Source organism: Peromyscus californicus, unplaced genomic scaffold (genome assembly GCF_007827085.1).
Source record: "Peromyscus californicus insignis strain IS unplaced genomic scaffold, ASM782708v3 Scaffold_9__1_contigs__length_137607984, whole genome shotgun sequence".
NCBI classification, from domain to species: Eukaryota; Metazoa; Chordata; class Mammalia; order Rodentia; family Cricetidae; genus Peromyscus; species Peromyscus californicus.
This window is the reverse complement of record NW_026294617.1, coordinates 72,193,727-72,221,002: the sequence shown is the minus strand read 5'-3', so window position 1 is coordinate 72,221,002 and position 27,276 is coordinate 72,193,727. Positions and strand designations below refer to the sequence as shown.

The 27,276-nt window shown below is 42.4% G+C and overlaps 1 protein-coding gene across 1 annotated transcript; it reads right to left on the bottom strand.

Annotated features, from left to right (window-relative positions):
- Positions 1-289: 289 nt before the first annotated feature.
- Positions 290-27,276, bottom strand: Them4 (thioesterase superfamily member 4). The gene is made up of 6 exons (XM_052731192.1): positions 26,979-27,276; positions 16,845-17,031; positions 12,902-13,064; positions 11,969-12,076; positions 5,035-5,159; positions 290-840 (listed from the first exon to the last, which is right to left on the bottom strand). The coding sequence occupies exons 1-6, from the start codon at positions 27,048-27,050 to the stop codon at positions 800-802; spliced, it is 696 nt and encodes a 231-aa protein (XP_052587152.1). The 5' UTR covers positions 27,051-27,276; the 3' UTR covers positions 290-799.

Here is a 27,276-nt window from a genome sequence, read left to right as displayed (position 1 = left end):
ATGGGAAATCATGCTGTGTCTGAAAACCAAGGAATGATGGAGGCTTCCTTGGTAGAAGCCAAGAGAGAGATGTGAAACAGTTTCCACCCAGAACCTTCAGAAGGAGCAAGGTCTTCTTAATACTTTAACTAGACTTCTGGCCTCTGGGCCAGTGAACTATGACAGCGCAGTTTTTGTTGGTTTAAACCACCTAGCTGTAGTTGTGTATTATAGGCCCTGAAAGTTAACAGAGCCTTCTTCCAGTGATGACAAACCACAGTGCTGTAAGATACAATAGTACAGGCCGAGGTAAAAATGAACAACGGTTTAATCTCTAGGATCCATTCCCATAGCAATGAGCTGTGTTCCCTACTATGGCCAGAAAGATGTCTGTTCACATACAACAAACCCGCTTGGTACACACGGTACACACACAGTACGTGCTTACGCACATGTGCACTCCACACACACCACTCCACTTCCATGTTTACAGTGGAAGTTTCAATACAGTCTCTTTTCTGCAGTCTGCCGTGGAGCAGGTGCTGTGCTTGTTAGCTCTGAAGTCTGTTCACATTTCAGGACCACATATTTGTCCTAGGGATACAGATGACCGCTGAGACTCTTTCAGGGAGTGCTTCTTATGAAAAAGTCTGGAAGGTGGCCATTCCTGCAGCCCTGTGCTTCAGAGGCTGTCCTGAAGGGTCTGTGGGCCAGGCTTTCTCCTGGGGATTCAGCAGCTGGGACAGGAGTGGAGGGAGATAGGTACCGCTTCTGGAGGAGGACCTCATGCAGAACAGTGTGGACGTCACCAGAAGTTCTTCTATGTCAGACGTTTGTCAGGATCCAGCTTTATAAATAAAGCTAAACCAACAAAACAGCAGATGATCGTAAGTCAACTGTTTTCCATTTGATGAGACCAAGCAGGAAGACACTAGAAAGGGATTTCTTGTATCTCTATCTTTCTACTCTCATTTCTCAGAAAACTTAAGAACCAACTTTTGGCTGGGGGTGGTGGTGCAAACATTTAATACCAGCACATGGAAGGCAGAGGCAGGTGGATCTCTCTGAGTTCAAAGCCAGCCTGGGCTACGGAGTGAGTTCCATGCCAGCTAGACCCTGCCTCAAAAATAAATCAATCAACTTTTGATTGTCAAAGTCATTACCTTCCCTCACCTCTTCCAGGTCCTCTACTACTTCCTGATTCTTAAATACTTCTATCAAGAGGAAGCCAGGAAATGAGAAGTAAGTTTACAACTCAGTCAACTGATAAGGAAGGTTTAGTGAGCGTGCTAATAAGCTTTAACTGTCAACCTGACAGTCTTGGTACCCGAGAAGGGTGTCTCAATTGAGGGATTGCTCCTATCAGGTTGGTCTATGGAAGCAAGTAGCTCTGGGCTGTCTAAGGCTAGGCGTGAGCCTGCTTACTGAAGCAGTGCCCCTCTCTGGTTTCTGTCCTGAGTTCTTGCCCTGACTTCCCTCATTGGTGGACTGTGAACTGAAGTGTAGGCTGAAATAAACCTTTTCTTTCTCTTCACTGCAGTTGGTCAGAGCGTTTTACCACAGCAACAGAAGCAATCTACACTAGAAAGACTTGGAATGGAGCTGCAAACTGACTGTGGATTTAGACCACTAATGCCACCTTCCTGCTCCCTTACCCATCATTCTTGTGAAAAGCTGACGCTTAGGGGGAAAGTGGATTTTTTTTTCTCCCGAGGCAGGGTTTCTCTGTGTAGTTTTGGTGCCTGTCCTGGATCTCGCTCTGTAGACCAGGCTGGCCTCGAACTCACAGAGATCCGCCTGCCTCTGCCTTCCATGTGCTGGGATTAAAGGCGTGTGCCACTACCGCCCAGTAAAAGTGGATTTCTTAAACAGGGTTTGAAAAGGGAAAAAAATACTAAATGTGACTACACTGGCATTAAAAAGAGATGCTTTAAAGCAAATAAAACCATCTTTCACACTGAAAGATGTATGTCGTTTTTACCTAGCCAACACAGGCTTAACTTTAACTAAAGAATTCCTACAAATTTGTAAAAACAAGAAAAAAGGAAAGACGAACCAATGGGAATTTCACAGAATGGGAAACAAATATGGTCAGTGAACATATGAACAACTCTATAGGTTACCTGGGAAATGAAAATCTAAATGACATTAAGATCCCATTTTAGTCAGGCATGGTGATACAGACCTTTAATCCTAGCATTTGGGAGGCAGAGGCAGGTGGAGCTCTGTGAGTTTGAGGCCAGCTTGGTCTACATAATGAGATCTTGTCTCAAAAGGGGGAAAAAAAGATTCCATTTAAAAACCTTTTATTAGTAAAAAATTGAGAAAGCTGACTGTCAACTGCTAGAGAAGACAGGGATCAAAAGAGTGTCCTACATTTGGGGGCAGTTTTTGGGGACGAGGTGGGCTCCCGTGCACCCCTGAGCACTGACATACCCAACAGCCAGAAACTCTGCTGCTGAGCAGATGCCAAGCTCCTGCCTTGCGGAGGACACCAGCAAGAACACACACAGCAGGAGCAGAGCCCATTATCAGACAAGCAACGTCAACGCAGTGTGTGGCTCATGGAGTATTACTCGGAAGCAGAAATAAGAGAACACCACAGCCCAGAATGTGGATGAATCTCAGCAACATACAATTCAGTGAAAACCAAACCCAGAAAAAGTCACCCACCACAATCTCTTTTCTACAAAGTTAAAAATGAACAACTAAAGAATACTTCCCTTAGATGTATGCTATTCTTTTCTTTTTTGAGGGAGAGTCTTACTATATAGCTCATGCTGGCCTCAAACTCATAATCCCCCTGCCTCAGACTCCCAGACTCCCTAATGCAGGGATTATGGGTAGGAACCATTTTACTCAGCTATTTTTTTTTTTTTTTTGAGACAGGGTTTCTCTGTGTAGCCCTGTCTGTCCTGGAACTCACTCTGTAGACCAGGCTGGCCTCAAACTCACAGAGATTCGCCTGCCTCTGATTGCTGGGGCTAAAGGTGTGTGCCCCCACATCATGCATGCTCAACCATCCTTAAGGAAATTTAAAAAATAAAAGCTAGAAGCTACAAAATAATGCAAGCTATTAAATTCAGGATCAGAGTTATCATTAAGGAGGAAGAAAAGATGAGGACAGCAATTATGTAGAGATAAAATATGATAAGAGTCTGGTTCCTGCTTGGTGGTAGGCCCTAGGGTATTATTTATTATTAAGTTTAGTAGATGAATAAATAAAAGATGAACAGTTATATACCAGTGAGGATCATGTCATAACTCAAGAATTACGGTTAGTATAAACATGTACATCTGAGGTGCACTAAATAAAAACTGAAAATGTAACTAGTGCTGTGTAAGCTATGTGTGCATCTGAAGCTGAGGCTTCCAGGGCCCTGCAAAGTCCCCGTTGGATGCATTGCTCAAAGGACAAACAGGAGACATTTCTAGGTGAGATTTCTGGCAAGCTGCCTATAGAGATCTCAGCAGGAAGGAACCTGCATCTCTAAGTCAGCAGAAATAAGTTGTGGCTTCTTTTTACATCCTAACTAAGTTTTCATGTTTATGTTGAATTCTCTCTCTCTCTCTCTCTCTCTCTCTCTCTCTCTCTCTCTCTCTCTCTCTCTCTCTCTTTGTTAAATTGGGCTTCTTTTAAGTTTTGGGACCCATAAAATTCAGTTCCATTCCTGGTAATCATTTCCTGTGTCTTTACTCTCAGGACGTACAAAGCGCCTACAGTGAACTGCCCACCCAGTCCCCTTTCCAGAACAGTCACCCATGCACCTTTCAAGAGCTGGTCTATGCACATGCAAATAATCTGTAGACATTTGCCTTTCCTCCCATTTCATATTTTTTTTACTCTGAAACAATTTCAAGCTTATAGAAAAATTGTGAGGTTGGCACAAAGGTATCTCCCTCTCTAAACTATTAGAGAACAGCTTAGCAAAGTATGCATAAAATGATTTTTCAAAAGGTATTATACTATTTGAAAGAATAACAGATGGGAAAACACACATGTCCAGTGAGTGTCTCCCGTGCAACCACAGGATTTAACTGTTACTTTCCCCATACCTATGACTGTGTGTCAGAGTGAGGCTGCTCCCATCACCGCTGCCATGCTCCAGGGACACCTTCCTTGGGCTCTGGCATCCTGTGGTGAGCTACTCCCTCGTGCATATACCCTCCTTATCCTGTCCAGACTCTGACGCTGCTGGCCACTGTTGCTGCTCTTTCTGGTGTGTGTGTGGGTCTCCATGTCCCTGGGTTTACCATATCAAATCTACATAATGGCTCTTAGAATAAATACAGGGAGGGAGGAGAGGAAGGAGGCAAGTGCAAGGGAAGGGGAGGGGATGGAAGAAATGGAAGGACTTCTGCCCTGACTCCTGTGGTTCTCACTCAGTGTATGTTAATGAGCTTGCTTCACCTCAGACTTTCCTCACTTTTGCCTATGGTACTAAACCAGTCTACAGTATTTTTATGGCATACATTAGGGAAGAACTGTAGTTCTTTAGTCAGTTTTCCACTGAAGTGAGTCAAAGCTTTGCTTATTCTTTTGCAGTTGAAGTGAGGGATGCACCAATACTTTAACCATAGCACCCCCTATGTTACCTATGAGATACAGTTCTGAATTAGATCAAATGTTATCTCACCTCCAATTGGAATGGATATTGGCAAATAGGTCCTTCACTAGCAGTATGTAAGAATGTCCTTAGCCATGGGGCTGGGTACGTAGCTCAGTGACAGGGTGCTTGCCTAGTATGTACAAAGCCTTGGGGTTTGATCCAGCACTGACACCCCTAACCCCTCCCCCCATCCCCCCCAAAGCCCTCCCACAAAAAAACCAATACCCAACCAACCTAAGCCAGTTGTGGCAGGATGATTCAAGCTTGTCATTCTAGTACTCAGGAAGTAGAGGCAGGAGGATCAGCTCAGGGTCATCCTTTGCTGCATAGCAATTTCAAGGCCATCCCAGGCTATATGAAAGCTTGTCTCAAACAAACACTCAAACCAAACCCAACTCCAAACCCTAACCCAGGCCAACCTCCCGGAGACAGTGCAGCTTCTCACTTGTTGCCGATGTGTATAAAGTCTTCTCATCAATACTCTGGATATCACAGGAAATAAAGAGTTTCCTTCCTTCAGTCTTACTAAGTTGGCTGTTTACCACCACAACAGAACAAAGGGGGATAGGTCTGCAGAAGGGAGAAAAAAAGGCCATCAGGTGCACGGCATGGTGGATACATACCCTATGCTATTGAGTGCTGACCACTTAGCTGGACCGTTCCTTAAGGGCTCGGACACCAACAGTGTCTTCTCTCTCCCCGGCTTCCTTCCCCCCACACTCCTGCCTGCTGGGCCTTCTTGGGCATATGGTTCCAGACTGCCCTTCTGGGCTTCAGTTCAGAGATCACTAGGGATTCCAGCTCTGTTTGGCAGACTTTCCCATTTGGACATCCAGAGCCTACTCTGATGCTAGCAGCAGAAAGAAATGAAAACAGGGCCATGGAATAGTCCTTGTCAGTGTCTCTGCTATTTTCAAAATTTCTTGGGTCAGTTAGATGGCTCAGTAGGTAAAGACTCTTGCAGCCAAGCCTGATGGCCTGAGTTCAATCTCTGGGACCTGCATGGTGGAGGGAGACCCTACAAGTTGGCCTCTGACCTCCACATGCATGCTATGGTACACTTGTACCCTGCTCTAGACATAATAAATACATACATATAATTAACAATTTTCTTATCTACTTCTTTTTAGAGTACTTGTCTGGTGACAGCCTTATTATTCTAAGCCAGTGCTATGATGATATAAAGGTCCCAGAGCTGAGCTGTCCAATGTGGTAGTTACATGTGCCTACTGATCACCTGAAATGTGGCTAGTATAAATGAGAAACTGAATCTTACAATTTATTTCATTTTAGTTAACTTATACTTAGATTTAAATAGCTACACGTGACTAGTGGCTAGTCATTCGGGGAATCCTGGAGCTAGAGTGCCACAATGGAAAAGAACTTTCTTTGAAGGTCAGAGTTCTGTTGGCTTATGCAAAGGGTAGAACATGGAAATGTCCTCTGTTCCTACAGCACCACCATGTGGATGAAGGGACACAGTGACTCATGTCACTGTGATTGTCCCCTGGCCCAGTCTTCCCTCCCATTACCTTTTAACATTCCATCCCATTAGCTTTTCCTGACCCCGTTGATATAGACATCAGGCTTTGCTCTTCCATTGGTGTCTATCTAAATTTGTCAAGGTCCTGGGGATATCTGGTGTTCTTACCTGTTCAGCATCTCTTTTTCTTTTTTTAAAGTTTCTTTTTAAGATCTTAAAATTATGTTTGTTTATCTGTGTGATAGTATGTGCAGGTGAGTGCAGTTCCCCAGAGAGGCCAGAAGAGGACACTAGATCCCTTGGACCTTGAGCTACAGATAGTAACTATCTAATGTGAGTGCTGGGAACTGAACTCAGATCCTCTGCAAGAACAGTAAGTGCTCTTAACCTCTGACTCATCTACCCAGCCCCCCCCAACTTCTTTACTTGTTTATCTACTTATTTTGTATGTGTTAAATGTGTACGGGCAGACATGTATGTTTCACCAGGAATGCTGGCAAGGGAGGTCAGAGGACAACTTTGGGAGTTCTCTCCTGCCTTGCTAAGGTAGGAGCTATTTCTGCCATGCCCAGACTGATTCTTTATTTTGAAGCTGTTTTCTCTGTACCTACTACTACTTATTTTAGGTACAAATTGATTTTTGCTGATCTCAGTTTTCTTCTGGTTGGCTTTTGTCTCACGTATTTTTCTTTCTTTAAAACTTTTCTGTATCAGGCTAGGAACAGTGGTGCAAACTTTGATCCCAGCACTCAGGAGGCAGAGGCTGGAGGATCTTTGTGAGTTCAAGGCCAGCCTGGTCTATATATGGTATCCTAGACCAGCCAGGGCTATTATATATATATATATATATATATTTGTTTTAAAAGCAAAAGCAAACAAAAAACTTACAACCTTTTTTTCTGTATCATTTTAAAATGTCTCCCATACTTCTCAGCTTTTTACATTAGACTCAGTTTTATGACCTGTCTTGGCTGACGGTCTGGTCAGTCAGTATACTGACTTTCTGCTGCTTCACGATCTTACTTTGCTTCCTATTTGATTCACATTTCTGAACTTTTTTCCCTTGTTTTAAACACTGACTTTTTCCTCTTTGTCCTTTTCTACTGCTTCTCTATTAATGATCACTCATTTTAATCTCCCTACTGAAAACACAAGGGATTCTGTTCATCTTCTCCCCAAATCTGTCATTGTTTCAGTTTCTTGCTGTCCTCCAGGATGCAGACACCCGTCTTGCAGCTGAGACCCATGCTCTGCACATGCACCATTTATCTGCTCACCCCTTTGCTGTCACTCCTGCCTCTGGTCACTCTGTCACTGCGTTCCTTCCTTCTGTGGCAGTCTTCGATATGTTCCATGGGCATTGTCCTATTTTTCCATAACCTTTCTCAAGTTTGGTTCAATGAAAACTTGACTTTGCCCTCTGAACTTCAGCATGCTGGGAGCATGGTTCTAGACTGGCCTAGTTCACTGCTGAGTCTCTTCTGCTGCTGTGGGAGGTTTATTGCTAGGATAATGGCGCCCTCTTGCTTCCAAAACAGCTCTCTTAGGGATGCTCTTTTGTCTCTGATGCTTTTAAGAGTTCTGTAACTTCTCTAGGCCAGCTGTACAGACTTACTGTTATTTATCCTGATGGACAGTTACTGTATTTTCTGTGGATTTGTGTTGTTCTTTCATTCTAGACCAGAATATACTCACTCAGCATTTTTTAAGCCTTTTTTTCCCACTGTTCTGGGGTTCTTATTAGAGCTTTGATCCCTTTTTGACCCCTTTTTGATCCCTTTATATCTCAACTCCTTTCCTCTCTACATTGGATTCAAAGCATCTCTTTCTCTCTTCCTTCTTAAAGTGATTCCAAGCCACGATTCAACATCTCTGAATACTTCAGTAGTCCTAACACCCTTCTAGAAAAAGTGTTCTCATCTCTTATTGGATGAACCTCTGAGGGTCAGAGAGTAGCCAATGCTAGACCAAACTGAATCTATGTCAGTCTGACTGGAACTCTGCTTCTCCTTTTGCCATTTGAGCTTGGTATATCTGCCACTGGTTTGACTGCCGCGGGCATGTTAATAAAATTGTGGGATATACTTGAATTGAAACTCATTGAAATAATGGAGTTGGGGAGTAATGCTGACCACCACCATGGAGCATACAGGCCTGTTGAATGGAATCTGGAATAAATCTTAACCAAGAAGGAACTATCTTGTAGTGAGAAGTGATTATAAAAACCACGAGATTAAAAAGGATGTAAGTTAATTTTCATTGAAAACACAGGGCAGGATTTAATTGTACATTTTAGAGAAGCAAGCTTCTTGAGTGTGAAACCAACTGCTACACATCGATCTGAACTTCTGAAGAGTAGAGAAGGAACAAAATGTAAACCATTAGGATGACAAAAGCCATAGGGATGCCTCCACCCATTCTTCTTTTTCTTTAAAGAGGAGGAGCAAAGCTCTGCTTTAAATAACTGTAGTGGATTCGCTTTCAGAACCTTCATGTGGCAGTGATATACAGACACACCACAAGGTGAGGCAGTTACAACAGGAAAATGAAAAGAAAGCTCGGGCTGTGGTTTTGAGTCTTCCTTCCTTCCTTCCTTCTTTTTTTTTTTTTTTTTTTTTTTTTTTTTTTTTTTTTTTTTTTTTTTTTTTTTTTGAGACAGGGTTTCTCTGTGTAGCCCTGGTTGTCCTGGAACTCACTCTGTAGACCAGGCTGGCCTGGAACTTAGAGATCTGTGCCTTCCGAGTACTGGAATTAAAGCTGTGCATCACCATTACCTGGCTTGAATTTCTAAACAGATTCAAAGAAAAGGTTTTGAACTTCATGGGCATTGTGTCTATATGGTAATTTCTTTAGCTCTACATTTCTGGTCACTTTCAGTTGCACGTAAATAGCCTCTTTGTTTTTTTTTTTTAAATAATTACACCTTTACATAAGAATTCTATTAAATTCCACAGTAAATCTAATTAATAATCTTTAGTTTCTTTTTATTTTCTCTTTTTTGTGATTTTTTTTCTTTCATTTTACTTAAGCATCTTACACGGTAGTATGCATTTGATTATCCCATAAAGGTATCTAAAGTCGTTGAGGATCTAAATTTGTTATTTATTGTTTTTGCTGATACTTTTTAAAGCTTTTTAAAAATTTACTTGTATCTTGTATTTCTGTGTATATGTCTATATAAGTGTATGTGTATGCTATGTATGTAAAGGTGCCTATGGAGGCCAAAAGAGGATGTCAGAGCCCCTAGTGGTTGTGAGCTCCCCAGCATGGGTGTAACTGCTGAGCTGTCTCTCCAGCCTGATACTCACACTTATGTATGTATGTATGTATGTATGTATGCATGCATTTGAAGCAGAATATGCTCAGGTTGAAGGAAGAATGTCCTTGAGTATCTCTCTTTTGCCACATAAAATCAGGAAGTCCAATGGAGAGCTTCTGGCCTGCTATGTCATGAGGTAGTTGTTGGCTCAGATACGGCCCCTTTCAGCTCCACCAGTTCTGAGCTGTTTCATCCATCTCAATGTACTTAGAGACCAGGGAATAGTTCAAATAGATTGGCTGGCTGGAAATTGAGATGGCTAAGGTGAGGTTTTGCTTTTTACAAGTAAAAAGGCTGCAACCCTCATAAAATTCCAGGGGCATTTTTTTGTTTGTTTGTTTTTGTTTTGTAGAATTAAAAAGGCAATTCTGTGACTTGTGTGGCAACAAAACCAATCCCATTAGAGCAATCTTGAGAAAGAAGAAAGCTGGAGTATAGTAGTTCTTGATCTCAGAATACATTACAAGACCAGAGTAATAAAACACAGTATTGGCATAAAGATAGATATATAAATCAATGGAACAGAACAAAGGGTTCAGAAGCGAACCCATTCACATACAGTCTACTGTTCCTGTGTGGTGTACATATTTGAGTGTGAGTGACTGCATGGAGAAAACAGAGGTCACTGTCTGGTGTCTTTCTCAGCCACTCTCTATTTCATATTTTGAGTCAGGGTCTTACTGAACCTAGAGTTCACTGCCTTGCTAGACTGTCTGGTCAGCAAGCCCCAGGAATCTTCCTACCTTCTCCTCCCCAGCACTGTAACTGCAGTCATGTGATGCTATGCCTAACTTTTAAAAAGTGGGTGCTGGGGTTCTGAGCTCAGACCCTCATGCATGCACAGCAATAACTTTACCATCTGAGTAATCTCCCCAATTTCATAGTCAGTTGATCCTTGACAAGGGTGTCAAGAATACACAATGGACAAAATACAGTCTCTTTAACAAATGAAAAAATTGGATATTTACATGCAAAAGAATGGATGTAGACTCACATCTGTGGGAGCCTGAGGGGCTTAGGACACCCTTTCCTGACTGTTCTTAGATGATAAATTTCAATTTTGTATAATTTTAATTTGAAGTTACCATTATTGGCCACTAGAGAGGAGAAGTTAAAATAGTAAGTCTCTGTTTTTTTTTTTTCTTTTCTTTTTGGTTTTTCGAGACAGAGTTTTTCCGTTTAGTTTTGGTGCTTGTCCTGGATCTCCACTCTGTAGTCCAGGCTGGCCTCGAACTCACAGAGATCCGCCTGGCTCTGTCTCCCGAGTGCTGGGATTAAAGGTGAGCCCCACCACTGCTGGGTGTAAATCTCTGGTTTTGTTTGAGGGAAGTAAGGGACAGAGAGAACTACAAAAGAAGACAAGCAGCTCTGTCTCTTTTCTAACTGGACCTTTGGGTAAACAGTCCAGGGTTTGGCAAACTACAACCCACTGGCTACTGCTTTTTATAGATGAAGTTTTATTGGAACACAGCTATCATTATTCACTATCTACAGCTGCTTCTGTGCTTCCACAGCTGGGTTGAAAAGCTGTGTCACAGACCACAAATATAAAATATTAACAGAAAATGTTTGCTGACCTCTGAAATAAACTTTTCTATAGGATAACCTTAGTACAAAACACCTAAGTATTATATAGACAAGAAACTATAATCTTTGAAGCATGGCTTCCAAAAACTAATGCTCAAGTAACATGGCTTTTGTAAAATGTAACGAGATGTTTAGTAACTTACATATTCTATTAAAACCTCCCTTGGAGACTTCCTATTTTGAAGCCTTTGTCCTAACACTCTTTTTTCTGTCCTACAGTTCATTCTTCATTCCTTGCTGGAAGCTATTCTGTTGTTTGGTGTAGGACTGTAGCTGGATGGTGAAGATCATGCTGAATGAATTTTGCTTTTGATGCATATCAAACTCATCTTATTTACATTCTATTTCTCTGTGTTATGAGAAATATGTTATGAGAAATTCTTTTCTATTTTTTTAACATGTAGGGACTATTTGGGCTCCATCTAGATCTTACTGAATATTTTTTATAACTTAAAAAGAGCATTTCCCCAGGCCCATGAGATGCTCAGCTAACTGGGGCCCTCGCTGCTGAGCCTGAGGGCTTGTGTTTACTCTGTGGGATGGATCTACATGTTAGAAGGGAGACAGCTGACTCCTACAGGTTGTCCTCCGACTCTCTATACGACATGGCATGTACCTGCTCTCACATATATACAAGGCAATAAGAAATAAAGATAAATCATTTCCCTAGATGATGCTTTACTCAAACACAGAGAGCCAGTGTAGTCCCCATGTATAACTCGCATAGATTCCAGCTTCCTTGCTGATGGAAAGGATGATTTTGAAGCATGAATTTCTCTTCCCTAATTTCTTTGTGCAGTCTGGCTGACGCTGTTCTTTACAGAACTTTGAGAGCTCAGGCTTGGTGGCTCCTTCACTCCCATGCTTCTCCATCTCCCTTGCTAGTCCTTTGGGAGCACTTCCTTGATAGTAACGGACATAGACCTTGACTCAGGATCTGCTGCTGGAGAATCTGACTTCAGAACATAAGGGGAATTATCTCAGACTTACTTTTTATAGTCGATGTTGAGGTTGGCAGTCATGGCAACTCCCTCGGCAAGTGCACACATGCCAGTAGTGATATCGATGATGGTTGCAATGGCACCTCCGTGAAGGAATCTAGTCACAGCGGCAGCAGAAGAGAACGTTTCAGAAGTTCAGGAAATAGCCTCTCAAGATATCAATTATTCAAGTGTCTTATAACATTTACCTCATGTTCAGTGTATTTAATGTTAAATAATAGCCATCTCCTTTGTTCATAGCAGAAAGGATACTTGTAATAAAACTGGAGCTTAGTAGAAAATCATATTACAGCATGAAAAAGCTAACATTTAATTAAAAGAAATATTATGCTTGTATATATACATATTCCTTGTTTTAAAATTTACAAAGTGGGGCTGGAGCCATGGCTTAGCAGTTAAGAGCACCCAAATTCAGTTCCTGGTACCCATGTTGGGTGGCTCACAACCACCTGCAACTCCAGCTCCAGGGGGATCTGACACCTCCAGATTCCTTGGGCACCTGCACTCATGTGTGCATACACATACACATACACACACACACACACACACACACACACACACACACACACACACACACAGTTTAACAATAAAAGGAATCTTTAAAGTTTAGTAAGTGAAGATAAATAACAGGAAGAAACCGTAAGGCCCTTAATACTACCATGAAGTCATGGCCAAACCACTGTAAATGTGTTCATTATACTCTGTTGCTCTACATCCTATAATAATATATTATATACATCATTTAATACTATGTTAAAATTTTAAAATTTAACCAATATAGATAATATTCAATAGTATGTTATAAACATCTTTTTATATGAATAATTATGTATCTGTATTGCCATTTTAATGTTGTCTTTGTAGTCCCTGGATATATGAGAATAAAATTCTTTCAGCTCCATGCTGCTAGGACAGTACGTACCCAGGTACCCCTTGCAGGTGAAGACCTCCTTGGAACAAGCAAACCATCCTCTTCTCCTCTTTATTATAGAACATCACATACTCAAAGCCCAGGCCTTCCTCTAAGCTTCTGCTGAACTGTTGGGCGTTTGACATTTGTTCTTCTTTCGAAATAGACCTGGGGTCTGTAAAGAAATAGGGGTATGGAAACAGGAGGGTGAAAAACAGATATAAGAAAAACGCCACGACAGAACTAATCCCCGTACCCTGATAAAGTCATATGTGGATGGATAACTGATCAAAATGCCCAAGACATGAATGGAAAGGTCACCAGAAACAGTACAGCGACTAAGGATGTAGTTTAATTAGCAGAGTGCTTGCCCAGCGGGCACAAAGGCCTGGGTTCCCAAGCCCCAGCACCACATAAGACAGGGTGTGGTAGTGCATGACTGTAATGTTGACATTTGGGAGGTAGAGGCAGAAAGATTAGAAGTTCAAGGCTACTTGGTGAGTTTGAGGCCAGTCTGGACTTCATGAAACCCTGTCTCAAAACAAACTAAAACAAAACCAAGAAAAACCTGAACAGAATATAGCAGAACATAAACTCTCTAGAACAGCAAACACATACATGTAAACATACATGGACAGAGTAAAAAAACAAAGTACCAACACACACAGGAATTAGTGAATACAGCATATAAATGCTAGGAAACTGAGTGAAAAAGTGAGGTGCAGACAGAAATTCTTCTGGGCATAAATCTGGTTTAAATGGACTTTAACGAAAATGAATAATGTAAGGAAATAGTTTTCCTGGCAGATGTGAATTTACCCCATTATCCTGAATTAGAAACAACTAGTTAATCCCAATAAATCACCACCTTTGAGTTAGAACCATTGTGGCTCCTGAAATCAGCTTAAGAGTTCAACATTTCTGGTTAAGATTATCAAATTGTGAGGTATCTCACACAAAAAAGAGAAAAATAAGCAAAACAAATTTGTAATAGAATTTGAGCTTCTACCCCCGTTGACAAGATTCCCAGGGTTTCATATTTGGGTTAAAGCCCAAGACTGGATAGCGCGGAAGGCTGTAAAGGAACAACAGGAGACTGGCATTCTTGGTGGGAGGAGGGCCTCGACGGAGACACAAGAGGTGAGAGGACCAACTTTATACTATAAAAGGGACAATGGCCACCCAAATTGGCATGTAGATTGGTAATAATTTCCATGCATAGATCATCTCAGCAAAGCTGAGCAGGCAGGAGCCAGGTTGTATCAGGTTATGGGCACTCAATGAACTGTGTGATGTTAGAATAATTTTAATAAAAACAACAACACTATTTTTATAGTGCTAGGGATTAGACCCAGGGCTCTGTGCACACTAGTCAAGTTCTTTAAAAAAGTTAGTCCTGTGGACTGGGGTGGAGATTGGTTTCAGTTAGAACAGGGTCTCACTGTGTAGTCCAGGATGGCCTCAAATGCTCATCCTCCTGAGTATTGAAACTATAGACATCCTCTACCATACCCAGCATTAAAATTTACTTTTAAGTAATTTAATAGTTAAAATTTAATAATGTGACTTGCCTGAAAGTCAATTTTTTCCTTTATTGATAAGATAGGATAATTCTTGGCTTTAAACTGAAGAATCTAAACAGAAACCTGAAAATGACCAACTATTGTTGGTTAAAGCAATTTGACTTGTTTCATTTAGTCCTTCAGCCATGAGAACACAGGCAAAGGTAAAGCACTTTGCCAAGCTTACAGTTTTCTGTGCTGTGTAGAACCAGAATTTCAATCTAAACATGTATGAAGCTAAGTGTGGTAGTTAGTACTTCTGTCAATTTGACACAAGCTAAAGTCATGCGGGAAGAGGGACCCTTAACTGAGGGACAGCCTCCATCATACTGCTAATAGTTAAGCTTGAAGGACATCTTCCTGATAAGTGATTGGTTTGGGAGAGCCCAGCCCACTGTGGGCGGTGGCACTCCTAGGTCCTGGGTGATATAACAAAACAGGCTGAAAAAGACATCCAGAGTAAGTCAGAAAGCAGCCTTGCGCTACAGTTCCTGCTTCCCTTCACGACTGGCTGTAAGCAGCAAACATAAAATAAATCCTTTCCTCCTCAAGTAGCTTTAAGTCATGGTGTTTACAGCAACAGAAAACAGGCCAGGACACTGATTAAATTGAGAAATGATCAGCTTCTGAATGGCTCCTAAGGCCATGAGATCGAATGGGATTACAATGATAAAGAGTATTATGTACTGAGAAATGGGTACACTCTATGAGAGTCTGATGGTGGTATGTTGGAGTGTTCCTGAGAGATGAGGATGACTAATGCAGTTGTGGCAGGTCTGTCTGCTGCTGAGAAAGATGTGGCAGGGAGCAACGTCACGAGCAGGCCAAGGGAAGTGAAGAAGGTGCACAAAGACCCTTATTTATGGTCAGTTCATTCATGCAGCATAGAAGCAGACCAAGCTCAGGTATAGAGAGGAGGGGACAAGAGGTGGTGAGAGCTTGGAAAGGCTCTTCTGCTGGCTTTTGTTAGTGACACAGGGAGCAAGACCTGCTGAGAGGGAGATGGGAAAGAATTAGAGGTGTGAGTAGAGAGCAAGTCAGGAGCAGGCCTCCAGAAGAGCCAGAGAGTCAACAGACTAGGAAAACAGGAGACAGGCTGTCAAGAAACATTAAGGGTTAATTAGAAGTCATCAAATATTGTATAAAACTCTCAAAGAATTCACTCAAATAGTTATTTAATACAAAGCATGTTAAAAAATAAAACAAACAAAAAAACCCCAGAATGACGGGAAGTGTAATTTGTGAGTGTTGGGTACGCGGTAGGTTGTCTTTGGGCTTAAAGTCTGAGAGACTAGAGGGTGTGCTGGCTAGTTTATGTCAACTTGACACAAGCTATTATGTCAACTTGTCATAAGCTAGAGTCATCAGAGAGGAGGGAGCATTGCAGCAATGCCTCTATAAGATCTGGCTGTAAGGCATTTTCTTAATTAGTGATTGATGGGGGAAGGCCCAGCCCATCATGGATGATGCCACCTCTGGGCTGGTGGTTCTATAGGAAAACAGACTGGCAAGCCATAGGGAGCAAGCCAATAGGCAGCACCCCTCCATGGCCTCTGCTCCTGCCTCCAAGTTCCAGGCCCACTTGAGTTCCTGTCCTGACTTCCTTCAGTGGTGGACTACAATGTGGAAGTGTAAGCCAGATAAACCCTTTTCTCCCCAACTTGCTTTTGGTCATGGTGTTTTATCACAGCAATAGTAACCCTCACTATGACAGAGGGTAATTCAAGTGTTCTGATCTTCTCAAAGAGAAGGAGCCAGATTTTGAGATAAAGAGAAAGATTGTTGATATCAGCTTCAAGATGCCAGGTTGGGATTATCTTATTTTTGATAATATGTTTTATGTTCTCCCACAATCCACAAAATGTAGTGAGATTTCTTGCCTATAAAACTAGGGACGGCCGGGCGGTGGTGGCGCATGCCTTTAATCCCAGCACTCGGGAGGCAGAGGCAGGTGGATCTCTGTGAGTTCAAGGCCAGCCTGGTCTACAGAGTGAGTTCCAGGAAGGTGCAAAGCTACACAGAGAAACCCTGTCTCGGAAAAAAACAAAACAAAACAAAAAAAACCTAGGGACGATAGAACCCCCAGTACTGTTTTTTTTCTCTTTCCCCTCTCCCTTCTTTCCTTTCTCTCCCCTTCAGTCCCTCCTTGCTTCCCATTCCCCCTTTTCCTTCCTCACCACCCTGAAAAGGGGTCTTACTGTGTAGCCCAAGATGGTCATGAACTTGCTCTGTGACCCCAGCTGGCTTTGAGCTCATGATCTTCCTGTCTCAGCCTACTGAGAGGAATTACCATGTCTGGCTCTTCCTTCGCTTTAAGTAGTAATTAGTGCTTCAGTTTGTTACACTTTACATTGATGTTCAAATATTATTTACGGGAAAGTGGCTGTTCTTACCAACAAAACGGGTTTGAAATTCTTTATAGATTTGAATAGAATTTTGTCTGTACGAAGGCAAACGTTTCCAGGAACCATCTTCACATTTCTTCATGAACTGGTCAAAGAGTCGTCTTAGGTCCTTGCTCCAGCTGGGGTTCGGGAGACCATAGTCCTTGCGAATGACTTTCTCAGAAGAAAATAACCTCTAAAAGACAGAGACAAGAAAGAACAGGAGGTATATACTATTTTCTATTTTCTACAACTTCCTAAGGCTACCATGCTGTTTTTTCTTACTGCTAGAAGATGATCACTTCAACATGGCTGGGAACGTCTGAGCTCATTTGTCCTACACCCCTTCATGGAAATGAGAGAATGACAAAGGGGCAGTGATTTGCCCAACTTCTCCCAGCTAGTTACTGGCAGAGATAGCATTAAGCCCAGGTGAGCCAGTCACCAGAGACAGAGAAATGGACGGGTGAGAGAGACACGGTGTGGTAGTTTGAATGCAAGTGGCCTCCATAACCTCATAAGGAGTGGCACTAACAGGATGTGTGGCTTTGTTGGAATGGGTGTGGCCTTGTTGGAGGAAGTGTGTCACTGTGGGGGCGGGCTTTGAGGTTTCTTACGCTCAGGATACCACCTAGTGTCTCAGACCATTTCCTGTGGCCTGCAGGATGTAGACTCTCAGCGACTTTGCCAGCACCATGTCTGCCTATACATCTCCATGTTCCCCACCATGATGAAAATGAACTGAACCTTTGAACAGTAAGTGAGCCACCCCAGTGAAATGTTTTTCTTTGTAAGAGTTGCTGTGGTCATGGTGTCTCTTCACAGCAGTAGAGACCCTAACTGTGACACATGGGAAGGTGGAACACAAGGGAATGGTAGAATTTGGTTCAGTATTTGGCTCTTTGACATGAATATTGATAAGTAGAAACTAACCATCTGGAAAGAGTAGTGTATGTAAAAACAAGAATGAACAAACAAGCAGCAACAACAAAACAAAATCAATGTGTGCAAACGTAAAAGAGGCACGAAACAGTTTTGAAGGGTTTTATTATACTCTATGCAATAGGAACTATTATCCCCATTTTAAAGATGATGAAATTAAGGTCTGAAAGAAGCTAGGCAATGTCACAGTGTGAGAGAAGGAGCAGAAGGATATAGAGGTATAGGCAAAGCCTCAATGTTAAGCTAACTGGTTTGAATTATTCTGCAGCACTCTCAGATTATTTAAGCAGGGAGTGACATGCTCAGATTTAGTCATAATAGGAAAGAGAATGGTAATGTCCATGATTGCAAATGAAGGGTTTGGGGTATTAGGGTAACTCAGTGAGAATTATGAGATCATAAAGCAGAACTCAGAGACTACTTCCATAAAGCAAATGAAGGAATAGGATAAACACTACAGTCAATCCCTGGTGTACAAATGGCACCATGGAGTAAATGACAGTTAATTACAAGAAAGAATACAAGAGGGACAGGAGGAGGCTGCGAGAAGAGAGGCTGGTGTCATGGTAACTATGACTTCCACTCATGATGCTTCTCTGGAACACTGAGCATTGCCACCATTCCAGTCAACAACCGAAATGTTGGGGGACTAGGAAGACAGAGTATGATCTATGAAGGGGCATAAAACAGATGCTCACAGACAGCAGACAGGAAAGGACAGTAGAAATCTCAGGCAGTTTAGGTTATAGAAGGGCTCAACTATGTGGTCTTCTATTTCTAGTCACCATTATCAATAAATTCTGATGCTCACAGACAGCAGACAGGAAAGGACAGTAGAAATCTCAGGCAGTTTAGGTTATAGAAGGGCTCAACTATGTGGTCTTCTATTTCTAGTCACCATTATCAATAAATTCTGATCAATGTATGTATCACTTGGACTGCACCCCTGACATCAAAATACCACTCGGCACTCACTGATGGAAGAATCGGCTTCTGCTGGGCCTGGGTTGGCCCCAATCCTGGTTCAATAGGAAGACCAGAGGAGCCTGTCTCTAGCACTATATGAAATTAAAAACTGGATTGGCGAGATGACTCAGTAAGTAAAGGTGCCTGCACCAAGCCTGATGACCTAAACTGGCTCCCTGGCACCTATACGGTGGGAGGGGAGAACTAACAAAAGTATCCACAAAGTTGCCCCCCAACTTCCACTCACAAACAAACAAACAACCAACTAAATAAATAATAACCACCACAACAAAAACCCTTCCATGGAGATAAATGGGAAGTCCTGACTTTATGGTACTAGAGACATGAGGAAACAAACAAATCACATTTTGCCTGTAGCTCAGGATAGGTAACTTCATTTTCTATGCCTCTTTGATCAGCTCATCCCTTCAGAACCCAGTTTAGATAACCTGGGAAAGACAGAAAAACTCTACCCATTATTTCTCCCTCTAAATAAAACTGTGGTAAAACATCAATGTATTTCCTCCAAGTTCTTTGATTCACGTACTGCACCCTGATTTACACTGCTAAGGTAGTTGATTTTACATATTTCTGGCAAGCCTCTGGCAGCAAAAACGTTGCATAGTTCCAAAATTTTAAACTTCATTCATTAGGTTTTTTTCTCTTTTTATACTGTTCATTCCCATTGAAGTTGCCATCTACTTTTTAATTTTTCAATGAAAAAAGTTTTAAAGGGGTGGAATGATTGTAAAAGCCAGAGGATCAAGGACTTTGCCATGAGGTTGTGTTTCCTTGTAGATATCAGTAAAGTCTCAGCACATGACTGCCCAAATGTAAGCTGAACAAGGATGACAGCAACGGACATGCTAAACCACACAGTGAGCAGCCCAAGAGGCTTCAACCCTACACTAAGAACTACAGGCAACTGAGTAAAGCTGGCAATGGGAGGGAGAGGTGGTTCTTCCCAGGGAAGAGCACACCAGTAGGTAGTTCAGTCCCAAACAGACAGTGCTGAAAACATACATACAAGCACCATTAATATGGACTCAACAGTTATATCTGAGATTATGTATGTATATATAAATACATATAAGGATGCAAAAACAACCGATGATAAAAGAGGGTTTGAATTTAAAGGCGAGTGAGGAGGGGTATATGAGAGGACTTAGAGGGTAAAAGGGAAGGGAGAAATGTTGTAATTAAAATACAATTTCAAAAACGAAGAACGGTTTTACCTTATTTTGTTTTTCAAACAGGGTGTTTAGCCCAAGCTGGTCTAAAGTTTGTGATCTTCCTGCCTCCCAAATGTGGGATTACAGGCATGTACAATCTTGCCTAGCATGAAAATCTTCTTTATTTATGAGACCAGGTCTCACAACGAAGCCCCAGATGGCCTGGAATTCATTATGTAGACCCTGCTGGCTTTGAACTTGCAGAGATCTGCCTGCCTCTGCCTCCCTAGTGCTAGGATTAAAGGTGTGCCCCACACTCTGCCAGCTCTTTGCAGGAATCAGTTTTCTTCTTCCATCATGGGAGTCCCAGGGATCAAATTCATGTCTTGAGGATTGATAGCAGGTACCTTTACCCAGCTTGCATTTTGCAAGCACAGCACCCCCTCGCTGTCTCTGCTGTCTCTCTTATTTATTTTGGGATAGGGTCTCACTATATATAACCTTGCCTGACCAGGCTGGCCTTGAACTCAGAGATCCACCTATCTCCATCTCCCAAGTGCTGGCATTAAAGGTGTGTGCCATCACTTCTGGCACATTTTCACCTCTTTAAACATTTAACATTTCTTGGTGCTATAACTTTCAAATGCCTTTCTTTTAGTCCTTTATAAACTATAGAATAGGGGCTTAGGGAGATGGCTTGGACATGGTTCAGTGGGTAAGAGGGGTTTGTCTATAAGCATTAGGACCTGAGTTTATATCCCTAGCACCCATAGAAGCTGGCCATGGCTGAATGTGTCTATGACCCAGCACTGAGCGTCTGGAGATGGGTAGATCCCCAAGAGCTTGTTAGCCACCAGCCTAGTCAAAATATCGTTTCTAGCTCAATCAAAGACTCTGTCTTAAGGCAAAAATAAGATGCAGAATGATGGGCTGGAGAGATGGCTCAGAGGTTAAGAACACTGGCTGTTCTTCAGGAGGTCTTGAGTTCAATTCCCAGCAACCACATGATGGCTTACAGTCATCTATAATGAGATCTGGTGCCCTCTCCTGGTGTGCAGCCATACATGGAGGCAGAATGTTGTATACATAATAAATAAATAAATCTTAAAAAAAAAAGATGCAGAGTGATAAAGGAGGGCATCTGCTAGCCTGCTCTGGCCTCTGTATGCATGTGATGGATGCACCACACACAGACACACAGTGGTAGGACACCAATTTGACCCTGTTAGAAAAAAAAGAACACACCTATATATAATAAATTGCTATAAACTATAACCATCCATCTGTGCTGTAGTGTTTACACCCCTGTGTGCCTGTATTTTGCTATTGGTTATTCAGCCTCTCTATTCTCTCTCCCCTTTCTAGTCTCTAGCAACCAGTACTCTCTGCTTCTATGAAATTAGCTTTTTTAGTTTTCATGTATGAGTGAGAGCTCTTGGTATTGCCCTTTGGCGCCTCCTCCAAGCTCTTCAAATACAATTTTCCTTAATATACTCATAATCTGGGAAATAAATTTTTTCTGTGCTGCCATTTAAAATTATTCAGTATTCACTTTCTTGTGTTTTTTTTTTTTTTTTTTTTTTTTTTTGGTTTATCGAGACAGGGTTTCTCTGTGTAGCTTTAGATTCTGTCCTGGAACTTGCTCTGTAGACCAGGCTGTCCTTGAACTCACAGAGATCCGCCTGCCTCTGCCTCCTGAGTGCTGGGATTAAAGGCGTGTGTCACCATCTTTCTCATGTTCTTAGTCTTAGTGTCACCAAATGTGTGTGTATGTGCACATGTGTGCTTGGGTGTGCTTGGCATACATGTGGAGGATGTCCTACATCCTGCTCTCTTACTCTCCACTTTATACCTTTGAGATAGGATCTTTCATGGAAACTGGAACTAGGCTGGTGGCCAGAATGCTCTGGGTATCCACCTATCTCTACCTGCCACAGTGTTACCCACTCAAATGGCTATGCTCAGCTTGTTACATGGGTGTTGGGATCCAAACTCAAGTCCTCATGCTCATGTGGCAAGCATTCTTAGCCGCTGAGCCATTTCTCCAGTTACCACCATTAAAAAAAAATTATATAATTCTTATTTCTATGTATGTGTCTGTGTGAGTGTGGGCAATGTACGTGTGGATGCCTGTGGATGCTAGAAGACAGCGTTAGATCACTTGGAGTTAGAGTTGCAGACAGTTGTGAGCCATCCCATGAGGTGCTGGGAACAGAACTTGGGTCCTCTGGAAGAGCAGTATTGTTGTTTGAATGAGAATGAACCTTACAGGCTCATATATTTTAATGTTTGGTTCCCAGTTGGTGGAGCTATTTGGGAAAGATTAGGAGGTGTGGCCTTATTGGAGGAGGTGTGTCACTGAGGGAGGACTTTGAGACTTTTAAACTCATGCCATTCCCAGTCAACTCTCTTTGCCTCCTACTTGCAGATAAGAATGTAAGGTCTTAGCTACTGCTGCAGCACCATGCCTGCCTGCCTGCCTGCCTGCGGCCATACTCCCTACCATGATGGTCATGAACGCACTCTCTGAAGCTGTAAGCCCCCAATATACACCTTCTTTTATAAGTTGCCTTGGTCATTGTGTCTTCACAGTGTCTTGTCCCGTCTCAGATCTCTTAAATAGGAAACCCGAATTGATCAGTTCTAGCATCATTTTATGGGCTAATGAAATACAGTTAATTGAAGACTTTTAGTAATCAGATTGACTCCCTGGGCTCTCCTACCTAATTTAAACCTTTTTTTTTCTTTGAGACAGTATCTCATGGAGCTCCACCTACTTCTTCCTGAGTGCTGGAATTAAAAGTGTGTTCCACCATGTCCAGTCTGATTTTAACCTTTAAATAAAATCTAATAAATTTTCTTGAGTTCTATTAGGTGCCCTGTTTTTATACCAGGGACAGGAAAGACAAAAAGACAAGAGCTAGGTCCTGCCTTTAAGTGTTAACAGCCTCAGATAGGGGAAATATTACTACACACATAGATAGATACAAGTGCTTTCGGGGGACACTTAAAAAACAAACCACACACATCAACAAAGGGATTTCTTGCAGCTAAAGTTCATGAAAGTGTGTGGGAGACCTGCTCCCACTTTTACTCCAGGGTACTCTTGAGGAGGGAGAAGTGAGAATATTGAGATAAAAGGATAGAGGGGAGAGAGACAGATAGAAACACAGGTGTAAAAACAAAAAAACAAAAAAACAAAAAACCAAAAAGAGGTTGGGGATTTAGCTCAGCGGTAGAGCGCTTGCCTAGCAAGCACAAGGTCCTGGGTTCGGTCCTCAGCTCCAAAAAAAAAAAAAAAAAAAAAAAAAAAAAACCACAAAAAAACACAAAAAAACCCAAAAAAACAAAAAAGAAACAAACAAAAAAAGAAACACAGGTGTAGCACGAATCTTAAAAGGTCTTATTAATAAAATCATACCTGAAGCCAGGTATTGGGGTGAATGCTGGAAGATCAGAGAAGCAGAACAAGCCACAGCTTCCTCACCTTGCCAATTTCTCAGTTGATCCTGTTTCCTCAGACTGGAAGCCTCTGAGTCCTCATCCAAATGTATCTCAGCTGAACTGCTGCTCAAAAGCCTAAAAGCTTAACCAGCTCTAGTTTCTGGTTTTCACGCCTTATATACCTTTCTGCTTCCTGACATCATTTCCTGGGATTAAAGGCGTGAGTCACCATGCCTGGCTGTTTCCAGTGTGGCTTTGAATTCACAGAGATCCAGACGGATCTCTGCCTCCCGAGTGATAGGATTAAAGGCCTGAGTCCCACCATTTTCTGGGATCTATGTCTGTCTAGTGGCTGTTCTGCTCTCTGACCCCAGATAAATTTATTAGGGTGCACGATATATTGGGGAACACAATACTACCACACACAGGATACTCAGGAGGGCCTTATCCACTGGCCCCTTCTGTCTCTTCTAAAGGGCTTTCTAAAGGAATGCCAAGGGGCAGGGCAAAACACCTCCCCTTTGCTAGATCAAAGCACACCGCACATCCAAGTCCAGGCCCTTCCAAACACCTGGTAACCACGCACACAGTCAAGCCATCCCCTAATGCAGCCCTGCTGGGTAAAGCAAGCTCAGATCTCACTAGGAAATCTATGTGGGCCTCCACAAAAGTGAGAACTAGGGTTATGCTAAGCAAAGACACAGCGGATAAAATGACTACATGACACACAGGAGAACTGCTAGGATCTCAACCTTCATGGACAGAAAGTGCAGAGGAGAGAGGCACAGCAAGATATGGTTGACAAAACAGAAGATGGATCACACCACAGGTCTGAAATCTAACCTTCTAGGTCAATCAATGGTTTAAAAAATTAGTGTGAAAGGTGATTTTAGGTAGCACAAGGACAAAGACAGATGTATGTTTAAATATTATAAATAACATGATATATAATTACAGTAATAATAAAATCCTTTACACTATATATATTTATATAACACAGAAGGACATCAGTAGCACATCACGCTTATTATGTCACACATGTTTTTACTTAGGATGAAGCTACTTAAAGAGGCCATCATGGGGCTGGAGAGATGCTCAGTGGTTAAAAGCACTGGCTGCTTTTCCAAACGACCCAGGTTCAATTCCCAGCACCCACATGGCCTCACAACTGTCTGTAACTCCAGTTCCAGGGGACCCAACACCCTCTTCTGGCCTCTGTAGGCATTGCCACACATGAGACATACAAGAGGCAACACACAGAAATTTAAAAACTATTTTTTTTCTTTTTTAAATAAAGGGCAATCATGTAAAAAATCATGAAGGTGATACTTGAGTTTTGAAATGCCTCTTTCCATAATGAGCCTTTAGCAAAGTAACAACATTGGTTTTTAGAAAGTTTTATCAAGTGAAAAGGAGGAGTTAAAATGGTAAGAAAAAAAGGGAAAGTGGCCAAAGACTTGTTATAAAGGTCTAGGTAGGTTATGGTCCAAAGTTGAACTAGGTACAGAGGAATAAGAAGAAAAGGTTCAAATTGATGAAGATCTAGATTGCCCAAAGCGCACGCCTTTAATCCCAGCACTCGGGAGGCAGAGCCAGACAGATCTTTGTGAATTCAAGGACAGCCTGGTCTACAGAGAGAGAGAGATCCAGGATAGGAACCAAAAAAAAACCTACACAGAGAAACTCTGTCTCAAAAAACCAAAAAAAAAAAAAAAAAAAAAAAAAATTGCCCAAAGAACCTCAATGCCCTGATAGAGCAAGAAGTAGTCTAATGATAACATCGCCCCTTTTCCTGTGACCTGACTGTTTATTAATAATAAACAAAAAAAGAGGGGAATATAAGCCCCTTGAGTCACTGAAGGTGCCAGCCCCGCCCCCCCCCCCAACTGCCAGGTTCCACCCACAGTAAACTCTAACTGCCCTAACTGCCAGCCCCTGCCCCCACCCTGCAGAGCAAAAAGCCCAATCTCTTGACATGAAATCCCACCTATCTCCACCCTGGAAAGTTCCACCTCCTTCCGAAGAAGCTCACTATAAGCCCTCTATCCTGTTTAGTTTGCTGCTGTTTCCCGTTGGAGCAGAGGCAGCCACCCTCCTGGTTTTTTCCCCTTCCAATAAATCTCTTGTGTGAGGTTTGTTGTGCAGTGTGACTTTGTGATATTCCTTGGCTTCTGGCTGCCAGGATACCTTTCCATCCGAGCTGTAATGCTTACACAAATGACATTCAGCACTAGAACCCAGGGAAATGGGGCGTTACTAATTTCAGGGAAGAGAAGGCACACAAGTCTTAGATGATTCCAGGGCTGTGGATTTGATGGCATGGTTAGAAGGAAAAGACTTTTTTTTTTTAATGTGAAAGTGTGGATCAGAGAGAATGAGAGTGGAACTACCAATTTCAAGGTATGTTGAGTTATCTTAGATGGACAATGTGGTAGGAAACAACTCAATTTTCAGTTCAAAGAGGTGAGAACTAAGAGCTACTTGCAGTAAACGCACTTGTAAATTCATAGCACAGTCATGAATGAAGGATGGGCCCTAGGGATAATCATTACCCTTTGTTTTCAGTAGAGGAAAGGTCACGCTTGATCTTTAGTTATACATTTATGAAAGTTAGACTTGTAAGAAAAGTTATGACTTTTTATGCCTCCTTAAAGCCATAAAGCCTGTAAATACTAATGCTTAATTGTTTTCAGCACAGACTGCCAGGCACCAACATGTAATTAAAGAAACTAATTCATATTTGTGTAAGTTTAGCACAGTGCATTTTCTTTTCTAGTGGGCACGACGGTACCTGGTTAATAATATACATTCACTATTCTTTTAAAATTGTGTGTGTGTGTCCATCACTGAGCTATACCTCAAGCCCTCACTGTCTAGCTTTAGAGAGATGCCAGTCACCTAATAACCAAAGTTCTCTTTTGGTTCTTGCTCAACACAGAGCTGTTCTGTCGTTCCTTAGTCATTTATTATAATGACACAAAGGATACAGGCATTTGAATTTGGCAAACTGACCCCATTCTCCCAAACGAGACCAGAAACTCCTTTGGAGGAACGTTTTTTTCTTTTTACTTATCTAACTGTTGTAATATGTCTTACCATCAATGGCCAGTTATGCCTGGAATATTGTTGGAGCTCAACAAGTACTGACTACATCAATGAAACAAGGTAGGGACATAAATAAGGGCAGGGAATTAAGACTTACATTCCAGCTATGCTAAACGATCTCATTTAATCTTATAACATCCTCTAAGGCGATGAAAATGGGCTAGAGAGGGCATAATTGATTCTGACAGAAGCCTCTTCCCAAATTGGTTATAACGAATCAGAGACCATCAGGATTAGATTCTGGTGATCTTATCCAGGGTTCTGTGTTGGCTGGTTCTTTCATGGTGTTTCTGGGTGACCTTGCTAACCTTCCTTATTATATCAGTTGTAGTGGCGGTCCTATCCCTGCTGACCTATTTCAACCTTGAGTTACGTTCCCTTCCGGTTCCTCCCGACTCGAATCTCAGGGCTGAAGAGCCCCTGCGCCCCGTTACAGCCAAGCGCCGGTGTTAGCTTAGCCTCGGTCCCGCTGTCTCCCTGCTCGCACCGACCGCCGCGGCGTCCCAGGACTCACCCACACTACTCCCGGCGGCTTCGCAGGCGGGGCCGCAAGAGTGCGCAGGCGCGTAGCGCAGCGTCTCAGCATCGCTCAGGCCAGGGCAGGACGCTGCGGCCTCCTCTCACCCAGAATGAGCGCATTACTACCCAAGCCCAAGCGCCTGCTCGGGTCTATTTACTGTGAAGGCGGGTGGAGGGCGGAGCCTCGCGCCGCCCGGAATGCCAACGCCTCCCCGAACCCGGGCGGGCAGACTCCTCGCCGCCCGCTTTTGGTTCCGGGACACTTTGCGCCCGGCTCCCAGTCGCACTAAGCG